The 14,921-nt window shown below is 36.2% G+C and overlaps 1 protein-coding gene across 8 annotated transcripts; it reads left to right on the forward strand.

Annotated features, from left to right (window-relative positions):
- Positions 1 to 1,602: 1,602 nt before the first annotated feature.
- On the forward strand, positions 1,603 to 8,161 carry LOC122068602 (putative disease resistance protein RGA3). 8 transcript variants are annotated; one of them, XM_042632471.1, is made up of 10 exons: positions 1,603 to 5,256; positions 5,352 to 5,443; positions 5,520 to 5,820; positions 6,030 to 6,119; positions 6,268 to 6,380; positions 6,573 to 6,725; positions 6,826 to 6,997; positions 7,119 to 7,261; positions 7,322 to 7,388; positions 7,504 to 8,161. In XM_042632471.1, exon 1 carries the CDS (start codon positions 1,679 to 1,681, stop codon positions 5,174 to 5,176), a length of 3,498 nt encoding a protein of 1,165 aa, XP_042488405.1. In that variant the 5' UTR covers positions 1,603 to 1,678; the 3' UTR covers positions 5,177 to 5,256; positions 5,352 to 5,443; positions 5,520 to 5,820; positions 6,030 to 6,119; positions 6,268 to 6,380; positions 6,573 to 6,725; positions 6,826 to 6,997; positions 7,119 to 7,261; positions 7,322 to 7,388; positions 7,504 to 8,161. The 8 variants fall into 8 exon arrangements, with proteins under 8 accessions (XP_042488405.1, XP_042488408.1, XP_042488403.1 ...); XM_042632474.1 differs by having other exon boundaries at positions 6,030 to 6,134; positions 7,119 to 7,388; XM_042632469.1 differs by having other exon boundaries at positions 6,573 to 6,730; positions 7,119 to 7,388.
- The last annotated feature ends 6,760 nt before the right edge of the window (positions 8,162 to 14,921 follow it).

Consider the following 14,921-nt stretch of genomic DNA (forward strand, 5'->3'; position numbering starts at 1 on the left):
GACGTAGAATAGCTACCATATGGAGTATCCGAAAGGTACTCAGATCAATACCATACTCTTTTACCCATGTAAACATATGAGTCTCATTGCTGTATTCTTTCAACATCCATATGTCCATTTTAACCGTTTAACTTGTTAGTTTCAAACTGAATTGACACCGTCAAAATCAATCCAATTAACCCATATAACAATTAAATATTTGGTTATTTTAACAAAACATAATGGTTTAATTTAGGGAAGAATTAAGGACCATAGAGGTTGTCCAACAGTCTATTCAATGATTTACTCCTATTATGTAGTTATGTAGTTAAATCCTTGCTTTATTCAATGCCTCATTTAATTTGATACAATAGTGAAGCATATCAACAAAAGCAAATTTTAGTAAGCATGCGAATAAACTAGCAAACCGATTACTAACTGTTTAGAAACCGTATGGAATAAACTGCAATCAAAACTATTTAAAACCGTGGAACCGAAACCGTTTACTAAAAGGTTGCGGTTTCAGAAAGTGCAACCGTTTATTAAATGGTGCGGTTTTGGTTTCAGCCAAATAAATGTGAACCAAATCGAATTGCACTGTATACACTAAAACCGAACCGATTAACATCCTTAGCTACAACCCCCTGCTGGTACACAAAGAAATGAAATAATTCACTTCACTCGGGTTCACAAATAGCCTCTTAGGTTATTTTATTTTTCAAAATACCCTTTTAGATTCTATTTCTTTGGCTGCCACTGAGGTTGCTATCTAGACACCAGCTAAATTTCATTCCGTGTAGACCACATTATCGAAGAGAACTCTTCCCCTTTTATATATTCCAGTAAGGCAATCTTCTATCACCTCTCTTATCCCTGACGTTTTAAAATACCTAGATTACCCTTTTAAGACACATTTTCATTATTTTTTTCACTTCAGTTATTATTAATCTACCTTATATATTGGATTATTTGTATGATCAAACTATGTATCACTAAATTAATAATGTTGCATTAATCCTTTAATGCCTACCTATAAAGGAAGATTGGAATCTTTTGTGATCTCACCACAGTCAAAACAAATTTCAGGCCCAAAACCCCCAATCTTCTGGGTTCACCATGTCTTGGATGAGAGGAGAACTGGAATTCTCAAATCACAAATTGAGGGAGTTGACAATTAATAATCTCCTTCTCATAGTCTAAAGTGATCCCTATGATTCCTGGGCATGAAAAACCATTCTAATTGGAGAAGGATCTCAATTTGGTGGGTCAGTAATGGTAAAAGAAAGCAACAACATTTATTCAGACAGGAAGGAAGAGATCAAATACTTACTTTAATAAGAATGATAAGCAAGCAAGAGATCAAATACTTTTTTTGTTATGAATGGAAAACAAGAAATCAATACTTACTTTAGCATGAATGAGAAGAAGCAAGAGATCAATTCCTCCATAGGACAGTACTCAAGTTAAAGAATATTAATTGTCTACTTACCCTACATCAAAAGAAAAAGTAAACCTTCAAGAAAGATTCTTGGCTGCTTCTTGTTGCAAGGGATCAACCAACGCCCTCTTTTTAACATGAATGGGGAAGCTGGAAGCATCACTGCTCTTGACTACCTCAATCTTTTAACCCATATCACACCTCTGTGTCTCCTACATTGAACAGTCTCATCCCTTCGCTACCTGCTTTGAATTACCAACAATGGTTGAGGCTCTTGTTTCCAATGTCATCCAGAAATTGGGTGAGATCATCCAACAGGAGATTGACCAAGAGGTACGACTGGTCGTGGATGTGAAAAACGATGTCGACAAGCTCTCACGCACTTTTATGAAAATCCAGGCTGTGCTTAACGATGCTGAAGAGAGGCAAATCAAGGATAAATCAGTGCGGCTTTGGTTACAAGATCTGAAAGACGTAGCCTATGACATTGATGATGTCTTGGATGAGTGGAGCACCGAAATATTTATTAAAAAATTACGAATAGATGAGGGAGTTCATGATCACCATGCTCACCGCATTAGCCTCCTCACAAAGAAGGTATGTCCCCGCAACTTGTTTTCTCTTGGTGCTTGCTGCTTTCGTTTCAAGCAAATTGGTCAGCGTCATGACATTGGTCATAAGATAAAGGAGATAAAAGGAAGACTAGATGAGATAGCAAGTGAGAAAGATAAGTTTAGTTTTATTCAAACTACTACTACTAGAAATGAATTAATTATAGATGATGAGTCAAGGAGGAGGAGATTAGAAACTAGCTCCCTCGTTGATGTCACAGAGGTGTTTGGTCGTGACATGGATAAAGATATCATAATAAGCAAGTTGATAAGTGAGGGCAGTAGTCCACAAGATGAAATGGTTTCTGATCATGTCCGTCCCATGATAATCTCCATTGTGGGCATGGCTGGTTTGGGCAAAACAACACTTGCCCAACTCACCTTCAATGATGAGAAGGTGAAGAACCATTTTGATAAGAGAATATGGGTACACGTATCTAAACCTTTTGATAAAGAGAAGGTTGCCATGCGTATTATCGAAGAAATGGGTGGTGGTGGTGGGAACAATATTGTCTCCCAAGTTGGAGGAGGTGGTGGTCATCCTATTGCATGGGACCTTGTGCATCGTCAATTGACTAGTTCTATCCAAGGAGTTCATTTTCTACTCATCTTAGATGATGTGTGGAATGAGGATCGTAGTTTGTGGGATCCATTGTGGCTTTCTCTCAAATGCGGTTCTCAAAGAAGTAGAATTATTGTCACAACACGAAACGAGAGGGTTGCCATCATGATGGGCCGCACAACATATGTCCATAGATTAAGGGTATTGTCTGATGAAAATTGTTGGTCGTTGATGAGACATTATGCCTTTGATGGAAGGCAAGAAAAAGAATGTGAGAAATTAGAAGAAATTGGTATGGAACTCTCGAAAAGGTGTAAAGGATTGCCTCTTTCGGCAAAGACTCTAGGAAGTTTGTTGTGTTTCAAAGAGTCAAAAGAGGATTGGAAATATGTGTTGGATAGTAATGTATGGAAGGTTGTATCAACCATTGATAAACCAGTCTTGCCGGCTCTGTTACTAAGCTATAACGATTTGCCCTCTCATTTGAAGCAATGCTTTGCATATTGTTCTCTTATCCCAAGACATATTAACAAAAGTGTCACAATCAGACAATGGATGGCACAAGGCTTTCTTGGTGGCCATTTGACAACCAAATGTGATGATTTGATTGCAGTGGGTGAGGAATACTTCAACCATTTAGTCATGCGTTCATTTTTTCACAAAGGTGTCACAAACACAAGAGGTATAATAGAATTTTTCCACATGCATGACCTCTTCCATGACTTTGCCAAATCCCTTGTAGAAAATGAATGCTTTACTTTGACGATTAAAGATACTAATGCTCACGAATTTGACTTTGGTAGAGCCCGTCATTTATCTCTAGTACTAGAAGAGATAAACACGATTCCTTCTTTCATTCACAAGGCAAAGAATTTGCGCACTCTTACAATTTATGGAGCACATATTCCTAAAATTTCTTCTGAGTTATTTGGACACTTAACGTGTTTGAGGGCTTTATATTTGTGCGGCACTGACCTTGAAGAGCTTCCAAGTGAGGTAGAGAAGTTGATACATCTAAGGTACCTTGACTTGTCCACGACAAGTTTTAAAGAACTACCTAAAGCAGTGGCCAAATTGTACAATTTGCAAATATTATGCCTTAATGGATGTAAGAATCTTTGTAAACTACCTGAAGGGATTGGAGGATTAGTCAATTTGATAGAGCTTGATCTGGAAGAATGTCGCCAACTAAGCTACTTGCCAGAAGGAATTGGGAGGTTGAGCAAACTACGTGGTTTGTCATACTTCGTTATTGGTGGAGTGGAGAGAGGAGGATGTAAGATTGGAGAACTGAAAGATCTCAACTTCCTCAAAGGTTCACTAAAAATAATAGGTTTGGGGAGAGTGGAAAATGGAAATGAGGCTAAATTGGCATGCTTGAAGAATAAGCAACACCTTCGTGCTTTGTATTTCTATTTTAATCAATATACTGGTGTTTCAAGGGTTGATGAGGATGCCGTTGAACAATATATAGAAGGAGAAGCAGAAGAAGAAGAAGAAGAAGAAGAAGAAGAAGAAGAAGTTGATGGTGAAGCTGAAACAGAAGGACGAGAAGAAGAAGAAGAAGCTGGTGTTTCACATGTTGGTGAAAATGTCGTTGATGAAGAAGAGGAAGGTAAAACAGAAGGAGAAGAAGAAGTAGTTGATGGAAGAGACATGTTGTCGAGGAGGATGGAGGATGTGCTGGAAAGTCTCCAACCACATCAAAACCTTGAGAAACTAATAATCGTGGACTACCCTGGTGCTGTGTTCCCAAATTGGATGTGTAGTCATGAAAACTTTACGAATTCCTCCCATCTGGTTTTCTTGGAACTGGATGGGTGCATGAAGTGTAAGCAATTGCCTCCGACTTTGGGGAAACTACCATCTCTTGAAACCCTTGTAATAGGTGGAATGGATAAAGTCAAATTCATGGGAGTTGAGTTTTTTGGAATCGATTTTGCAACAAGAAGTGACGGTGGGCTTGACACAATATTCCCAAAATTGAAAGTCTTCCAGTTGGCTTCAATGCATAATTTGAAGGATTGGGATCCAAGACTAGTACAGAAACAACAAGGGAAAGAGTTCATCTTTATGCCGTGTCTACAGTATCTCTTTCTTTTTAATTTGCCCAAGTTAAGGTCGTTTCCACATCACCTTACCCAGGCTACATCCCTGAGGAAATTGTTCATATGGTACTGTCCAAAGTTGAGTTGGATGCCATCATCTCCATCCTCCCATCTTCCTTTTCTACACATTGAAGAGTTGATTTTAAAATGGGACACAGGTTCATTTTCGAAGTCACTAATACCAAACAACCACATGTTTCTCCCTAACCTCAAGTTGTTGCTGGTGAGACAATCACCTTTCTCGTCCTTACCTGAAGGCTTAGGGAAACTCACATCACTTCAGATTCTGGATATCCGAACATGTTCTAAGATCAAGTCAATACCTGAGGGGGAGTTGCAGCATCTCACCGCACTCCAAGTGTTGAACATCATGAGGTGTCCCGCCTTGAGGCGACGTTGCCAAAAGGAGATAGGAGAAGATTGGAGCAAAATATCTCACATCCCAAACATCTTCATCGATGGCACGAAGATCAAATGAGGAGAAACTTCCACAATAAGAGGCATTATTGTTAATGGAGGAAGGAGAAGCGGACAACAAACACATCACATACTTGAAAGGTAATTCAAACAGTAAATTTGTTAATTCTTTAGCAGAATTGATGTTGCTTTCCCATTCTATCTATATACAACTTATTTTCTGCCTTTCCTGTCAGTGAAGCTCAAACTTAAAATTTGGGGGTGACGACAACGATGAGCACCTCAATAGAAATTTCACTTCCAGATATGTCCATACATCTCTTCACAGGTTCTATTTATTCCTTTGTTTAATTTATTTATTTATTTGTTTTGGATTCTGCTTATGATCGATTGATTTTGGTTAGTTTGGGATTTGAGGTGAAGATAGATATCAGAGAGTTGTATACCTAATGTTGGACGGAAACGAACCAGGCCTCCTTCGCCACCACCTATTTAGGGAGTTCAGATTGATCAGGTCAGCCTACTGTTTCTGAAGATTTTGATTTGCATTGCATAGACTTTGTGAAAGCAGTGGAGATGGTAGAGGAGCACACCATCTAAGTTGCACTAATCACCAAAGGATGATTTGCCAGAAGAAAGAGCTCATTTTCCACATGAATCATAATGGGGCTCATCAACCCACATTTACCTTCAACTTCTCCAAAGGTATTTTCATGACTTGTTTCCCACTAATGGCAATCAACTACTTGTGGTCTTTTAGGAGTATGCTGGGCAGAAATGAATAGAATTTTGATTAACTATCCAGATATTTGTTTGTTAGCTATTAGCTTTTAAAAAAGCTGATTCTTTCTTCTTTGATGGTTTTTTTCTTCTGCATATCGTGGCGCTAAATCTCAAATACTTGAGATTTTCAGAACTTAGGTGAACATGAAGAAATTAGCTTTGAGGACAATCACTTTTGTGAACTCCTCAGGAATGGAAGATCATGCAATCCAATGATCCTCGTAATTTTCCTTCCAGTTATGTCCGTACATCTCTTCCCAAGTCCATTGATTTATTGATATTTGTTTTGGGGTTCTTTCTTTATTTCTTCATTTTATATATTTATTTGTTTTGGATTTCATTTATAATTGATTTCTTGGGGTGGGTTAGGTATTTGAGGTTCAAGATACCAGAGAAAATCAGATGTTCTACGCCAAATTTAAGACGGAAAACGAACCTGACCTCCTTGGTCACCATCTAGTTAGGGAGTTCAGGTTGATCAGGTCAGCCTTCTGTAAAATATTAGTTCTTTCTTTTATTTTGAATTCTTGAGTTGCCTGCTTCCTCTTTCCCAGACTTTCTGATATCACAGTCTGTATATTACATTAGAGTTTTCATTGGCTCTTTCATTTTTTTAACCCTTACACCTTATCACACTAGAGGAACATATCATGTCTTTTTTGTTGTTTTTGCAGAAAATTCAAGGTTTCCTGTGGGAGGAAGAGAAAGGTGAATAATGAACTACGAAGAAGGTACATGACATGAGCATTCCGTGACATCGAGGAAATATTTGAGACCCAAGACTGCAGTCTCCGCATGGGTTCTTCCTTCAGTAAATGAAAAGCACAGTATGGTAGTTAATTCTTTAAGCAATTCTTCTTAGCCTTTATGAATTTGTTGTTTTGATTTTATTAATTTGTTGTTTTGATTTTGATTTAATTATTGAAGAGAAATATAGGCCCACTGTTTGTGGTTTGACAAGAAGACTCAAACAAGGAATTCAATGTTGAAAAGATTGTTACTCTCTTTAAATACAGTTGAAGCAGAGGAAATGGTAGATGAGGAAACGATCTATGTTGCAAGCAATAATCTTAAGAGTTTGAGGATGTCAAAATTCTATGTATGTGGTGGATGCTGCTCGTGGATTATTTATTTCTCCATTTTTGTACCCTGAGCTTGAGTGAGATCCGCGCTTGGCTATGTTGTAGAGCATCAATCTTTTTTCCTTTTGATAATTGCAGAGCATCAATGTCAATGGCCACATATATGGCCTTCTCTGTGCTGATGTTGGTTGGGTCTGGTGGTGGATCCAGGACGATTTTCCAGAACCACATCCATTATATTGGGACTGATCGACCCACATGTACCCTCAACTTCTCCTAAGGTAGTTTGTGTGCTTGTTGACACAGCAATCATCTAACCATCCACTACATATGGATTCTAGGAGAATAAACTTAGCAGAAAAGAAAAGTAATGGTTAGCAATGTTCCCGAAGATGCTTAATTCCAAAGGTATTACATTTAACTGATCATAAGATTTTACTATTTATATGAATCCTATGTGATTCATGTCCGAATCATATAACAGAGAGCTTGAGGAGGTCTATAACAATGTCCCTGCATACAGGATGCCAATGCCATTAGACGTGGAATGCAATGCTGTCCTCGAATTGGTGACTAGAGAGGACTTCAATCGAAAGCTTGAAGAGCAAGTAATCACAGACATAGTGAAGGTTCTGAAGGAGTTACTTGCATTTCCAAGATCGCAGACTTCTTAGAGAAATTGACAGCTAAATTGGAGATATCTTCTTCCACGATCGAGTTCAGGGGTTCAATTTCTGATGAGCTTATTGTTGATGCTCAAGGTCGCCCAAGGTTTCAGTTTGTTCGTTGACAGTCTGTCTGCTGCTTTTTAGTCCGTCCTGCTGATGGCAATGCCGAAGGTGGGAGGGGGTAGTATAGCTTCTTTGTTTTGTTTGGTTTTGTCCAGTTGATGTCTGTACTCTATTTTTTCATGTAACAGAAGATATGGATGAAACAGTAAATGGTGGGATAGTGTGGTACTGTCCATGCAATTGGCTACAGCTTTGATGATTCTCTGGGACATACAGAAGGATCAGAAGTTAATTATCAAAATGGCCAACCAACTGAAACATTTCCCTGACCCTTTTTTGGTGTACTAGTGTTTGGAGTTGCGAGCATACTGTTGTTCAATACCATCAATTTATTCTTGTTGGGCTTTGAGGTAGTTTCATCAACTCATATTGTGAATCAGACTCTACCAATGGCTGTTGTAGTGTGTCTTGTAATTTTTTTCTTTTCAAAATTCTCATTTTGTTGAAAGTGCATGCTTTTATCAGTCACATGATCATTCTAGGTTGTCAAAAATACAAAATTTTAAAATCTGACCTTCAAATAATTCAATATGTATTCCAGTATTAATTCGAAATTAATTTGATCCGACACAATTATGTAATAGCTGATCTTGATCGATTACAGCGAGGAGGAGGCACATATGTCTAACATTTTCCTTTGTATCGCATGCACATTTTCCTTTTATTTTCAATGGTTTATCATAGTTCAATGTTTAAGCATTTTCCCTAGGGAAAAACATTATTCTCACTACATGCTTTTAATAAACATATCAAAGTGACCCATCCTCCTTGTGCAATGTGGAATGATAATGTGGCAATTCTAACATTTATATAGATAGACATAGTTTGGATTAGCCACATCTTCAACTTACAATCAAATACCATGGCAGAGACATAGTTTGGATCATAACTTAAGTTCGCAAGCTATGGGATTTTCTCAGCCATATGACCTACTATGCGTGGGTTTTGTCTCTGGATTTCATACTAAAGCTCCAATGGTGAAAATTTATCAATTTCAAGGACCACACTAATCAATCAATTCTTAGTAGCCAATAGATCTTTTTTTTTATTAACCAAAGGTGTCTGAGCTTGCTTACACACACCTTGACTAATCCTCGGGGAATAAGAAAACACACACACATACTCTCATAATGCGTACGACAGGGTTTGATCCCACGACCTTCTCCCCTGGGTGTCGGCTCCACAAACCAAAGCTACCACCAATAGCCAATAGATCATTCACAATGTCTAATAATATCCTTCTTGGCGGATTTCTCTTATAATATCTGACTGCTTTATCTTCTTGGTCACTTCCAGTTAGTTACTTTTCGGCATATTTATAGGTTGTGATTTACTTGTGATGAACATGCAAATATGAAGTTCCAACGAAATTTCAAAACCTGTTTCTAAATTTGAACTTTACAAACTTTTAAGTTTTAACAGTTGTTCAGGGTTTTTAAAATGAACAGGGGATTGTTATCAAGTTGTGGCCTCTACATCAGCATAAGACCAATGAGAGCATGGTCGAAGGCATCAATAGATGTGGGTTTTCATATTTCACAGGAGGCGAGGCTGTCATTTTGCCCTCCATTATGTCTGGTGCAGGCACTACTTAACCTGGCATAGATATTTTTCTCTTTGAAATTAAGTTTTCCTTCACCATTAGTGGTGACATTGCAACTAAACTCCTAAACCATCATAAACTCCCACCCCTACACACTTGGACCTTGGCTTGGAGGTTTGCAATGTCCAATAAAGTACTTCTTCTCTCAATTGCATCGGAGCCTGATTTGCATCAATTTCATTATTTACTACAAAGTGTGGCCTTGGGCTCCTATAGTCTCCTTCGTAGGTCTATACTTGACCGTTATATAAGTTATGTAATAGTCAATGGGCCTTAGTTCTACTTATTTTCAATGACATGTGGCTGTCACATGACTGTCACATCACAATTACAGCTGATGTGTGGACTTTGGTGCTCTAAATGTGGTGTACTCACGTCAGCCCATTGGGTTAGTTGGGCTGCCTACCACCAAGTTGTGCTAAAAACAATTTATGGTGGGCCTGCAATGGGATATTTCTATTTGTATTGTTTTAATTAGTGGGTCATTTTCTATAGGACTAAAAATTTTTTGTTTAACAAAATTGAATTAAGTGAATTTCATATAAATTGAACCTCAACCAAATTTAAATTATGCTAAATTGTATTATTATGTGTTTTTCTTGAGTTGTGAAATTACCTACATAGATTTTTTTTTTTTAAGTTATGTAATATTGTGGGACTGTATCTTTATGATGTGGTTATGCATAAGCTGAATTTGAATTGAATAATCAATAATACCCTATATGAATGGAATGAGACAGAATAGGAACTGAATAAAAAACTGAAGTCATTTGGTTCAGTTTTAATTTGAGGTTCTAAAAATTATTTAATTTCAGTTTGTACATAGTGTGTCATGAACAGAATAAACAAACCTAAACCACCCCCCCCCAAAAAAAAAAGAATAATAGCTGGCCTATCTTAGATTCGGTATCAAAATCGGATCAAGGGTAAAATTGATTGATCCATGTTGTTATGGATTGCTCGATATCATATTTTTATCGATAGAGACCAATATCAATCCGATTCCCAAGAACTAAATCCATGATACATAGTAAGTCTTGAATCGAATTAAAAAATAGATATTGGATACATATTTGTATCCAAAATAAAGAATAATAGCTTGCAAGTACTTGGGGCTCTGAGATTCATTGTTGTGAATTATAATGGATTACTAATTTAGGGTTACTAAAATAGACAAGTTTTAGAGTAAGAAAAGAAGTAGGAGATAATGGAGCAAAATATTTCAATATCATATGGTCAACATCATCCCATTTATCTTGCTGGGATGGCCAGCACAAGCTGCGCTAAAAATAATTCATGGTGGACTAGTACCAGACATACAATGGGGTATTTCACTTCAGTGCAATGGCCAATGGGCTTATTTTCCCCCTTAAGTGTTGTGATCTTTCACCTATTTTCATCCACTGAACATGAATTGGAGCATCGATCCCAGAAAACTGAGTCCAAGGACTAACATAAGAAAACCCAACATTATATTTGTACATATATAGAAGCTACCATATTGTGATTATTTTGAGGCTTTCCCTTTGAGAAATTCATGTTCTACATCATTGATTAGTATGTTGCTCAAAGTACATTTTTGTTTGAGGGTTTTTTTAAATTAATCATATTAAAAGGGTAATTTACAGCGCCACTCCCTAAAGAATGCCACTATTAGAGAGACACCCCCTGCATAATACTAAATTATATTTAGACCCCCTACCATTGGTAATTGTTACAGGATATACCTTATATGCTGATGTTAGCAAGTATTTTTTTTTTTTAATACCAAAATACCTTTATAAAAGGTGAAGTACCTAATATACCTCTCTCTCTCTCTCTCTCTCTCTCTCTCTCTCTCTCTCTCTCTCTCTCTCTCTCTCTCTCTCTCTCTCCTCTTTCATTTTTTTCCTTTCTCTGAATCTCCCCAAATTTCTCTCTCACCACATGAACGGCAACCGACCTAACACATTCATATTCATCGAGAAAAGGCTCAACTGCACCGTCATAGCATTCAACAATCAAGTCATGCCCCTCAACATCTGTGCAATTTCTTAGATTGGCTAATACACACAAAGCAACTCTCCTTATAGACAGATATGGGTCCTTCATTAAGCCAAGCAACAAAGTAACCAAGAAACGTGGATGAATGTGAAATCTGTCAACATTGACAAGAAACCACAACTTAATAGTAACAGATGGTCCATCATGGGGTTCAATAGCCAAATTATAGATGAATTTTGGTTCTAAATACAGATGGTTCGCCCAGCTTGAATACAAGTATTCCCATCCTTTTTTATTGTGCCCAATTTTGGATTATGCTGGTGCAACGAATCTTTTGAACTTAGCATCAAGATGTGCATATACAATTCTCTTTCAAGGCAAGTTTAGGTTCATCGACACAAATTCTACTACAGCTATTCAAAGAGAAACAATGGAGGAGGAAGGAATTCTGGCAAGCATTAAGATGGCAATCAACAGAGGATAGAATATAAATGAAGTTTTGTTATTAAAACATAAGTTATTTCATCTTATTCCACAACCTACAAAAGGAGCATGGCCACTTCTACATTTAGCTACACTTTCCAAGACAAAAATGATCTCTCAGGTTCCACAATCTTCCACCAGAAAGAAAAAGCAAAGTATCCAACATGAACCATATATTATCTATAGCAAAATCGCAAAATACATGTAGAAGAAAATATGAACTATGTCGAACTAATGTACTTAATTATGATCTTTAATTCTAGCTTTTCCTATTATTATTATTATTATTATTATTATTATTATTATTATTATTATTATTATTATTATTATTATTAAAAAATAAATAAATAAGTAAATAACCACTATTATATTGTGATTATTTGGGGGCTTCCTTTTGAGAAAATTGATGTTCTATATATCTTATTTATATATCTTATTGTTCTATTCATTGAATGATGTATATGATTTTTTTTTTTTTTTTTTGTAGAAAAATAATGTATATGATTGCTGTAAATTAATATATGCCCATAACTTTTCCCAATGAATTTTAAATATGAATCATCTTAAATATGTATTAAATACATTCATGTTGTTATCATATGTATTTTCTAATATTGATGTGACCTTGTAATTAGACTCTTATGATATCATAAACTCTTACTCTTATTGTTTAATTAATGTCCAAAACACTCCTCCGATCTAATCAAATGGCACGAACTAACTCCTCCTTCACCATTTCATCTATTAACTTGTAGTTTCAGGTGTTGTTTTCCTCTTCCCTTAGTTTTACTTTTGTCAAAGTTCCCAATTTTTCAGATAAAAATATTTATTTAATATCTGATCATGATCATAATCATGGGCTAAACCAAAGCAGTGACAACTGACAAGTGAGTTACAGATGGTGATTTTTTTTATTTTATTTTTTCATCTTGTTATAATCCATCAATTATAGCCGGGGTGTGTGCTTTTAGGTTTTGATGCAATTATTCCTCTTGACCCTCGGGATTTTGCTGGGTTGGCTTCGCACAAGCTGAAGTGGTGTTCAAAATAATAATTTTATAGCTGCGTATGGTAATGTTTCAAAAAAATGTTTTTAGAGTTTTTTTCATTCTGTGGAAGAAAAAAAATGGAATAAAGCATTTGGTGCATTTATGATATGTTTCATTTTTTTCGAAAAAAAAAGTAAAAACAAAAGAAATGAGAATTGACGGAACGACAAATGGTAATTCCATCGTTCCAGTTTCATTAAAAAAAAAAAAAAAACGATATTTTGACATACAAATTGAAATTTTTGTTTTTGACATGAAACGTCATTTCTAGAACAGAAACGTTACCAATCACAGCCTATATGTTTGTTTACTACAAAGGATTATTTTTTTGGATCGAGCCCCTCTATGGTATTATAGAACGTGTAACGTACATCTAATGATAAAAAAATATTCAAACATGTAGCCCAAGGCGTTTTCTGATCGTTGAATGTACGCAACAAAACGTGTCACATGAGATCTCTATTCTACTTTTTTCCATCAAGTGGTGTGACCTTCCACTCATATTTCTTCCACCGACCGGCGATGAAGTGTTATGGAAGGACAAGATCAGATATTATAAATTAATGTGACTTCTTCCACCAATATTATATTAATAAAATGGGTGTTAATTACTTAAACACCCCCTCTGGTATGAGAAAAAGAGGCATAAGCATTGCCTCTATGTCTAGACACAGTAAGGAGTAAAATGACAACTCCACCCCTGATGAAAAACGAACATCTCACCTGACCCTATTGATGCTTCTACTAATATTCTCGTTAATCCACATGTTGGTGTAGAGATTACGCTATCTTTTACGGAACCCTCTTCTAAGGGTGTTAAATGGTTCGGCTTCGATTTAAACAGTTCGGTTCACTTATATTTTTGTTGAAACCATAATCGTGCCATTTATTAAATGGTTGCACTTTCTGAAACCGCAACCATTTAGTAAGTGGTTTGGTTTCAACGGTTTTTAAATGGTTTCGGTTTCACTGTTTTAAACGGTTTCGATTTTAGTTTATTACATGCGGTTTCTAAACGGTTAGCAATCAGTTTGCTAGTTTATTCACATGTTTACCAAATTTTGCTTTTGGTGATAAATGATTCAATCTTGAGAATGTGAAATACAAACCATTATGTTTTGTTAAAACAACCAAACAACTAAGCAAATGAAAATATTTTGATAGAAAATAGTCTCAAGTGCATCTAACAAGTCAGTAAGTAATGCTTACAGCAGGGATTTTCTTTTTCTCCCCCCATCCTCCCCAATAATGTATTATAATATTATAAAATATATATTTAATATGCCATGGTATAAGTAAAAATTGTATTTTTATCGGTATACATTCTACTTAGTGCGTTGGATTAATTTAATCGACATTCCAAACAATGAGCAAACTACCTCTAGAATTACTTGCAAGCTTGCAACACTCAATCTTTGAATCAAATGAGATACTGATGATATTTTGCAACCACCTTATTTAATATTTAAACGGGTTAATTGGATCCATTTTGATGGTTTAAATGGTTCGATTTTCACGATTTCAACTCGGTTTGAAACCACGGGTTAAACGGTTCAGTTCAGTTCGATTTCAACCCATTTAATTATTAGGCCTGAAACTTGAAATAATAATCAAACCATTTACTAAACGATTTTACGATTTTAATGTAAATAGCTCGATTCAATTTCGATTTCAAATTTACATCCTTACCCTCTTCCACAAGATATTTATCAATAATGCACCTTCCTCCTCCACAATTAAAGGTGTGAATGGTAAACATTGATGCTATTACATGGTGGAAAAAGCTAGGAGCACTTGCAGTTTTTTTTTTTTTTTCCATATTTCAATGTTGTCTGGTCACATCGGGCCCCATTCTCTTAGACATTCCTGCAATATTCAAGTTTCGTGATTATCTGATTGTTGGATTCTTGGATTTTGCCGGGCTGGAATAGCAAAAAGGTTGTGCTAAAGATGATTCATGGTGGGCCCAGCAATGGGGTTTTATTTCTTATAGGTCAATGAGGCAATAATGTGCTATTTTTTCCCCTTTAAT

This window comes from Macadamia integrifolia, unplaced genomic scaffold (assembly GCF_013358625.1).
Source record: "Macadamia integrifolia cultivar HAES 741 unplaced genomic scaffold, SCU_Mint_v3 scaffold445, whole genome shotgun sequence".
In the NCBI taxonomy this organism is placed as follows: domain Eukaryota; kingdom Viridiplantae; phylum Streptophyta; class Magnoliopsida; order Proteales; family Proteaceae; genus Macadamia; species Macadamia integrifolia.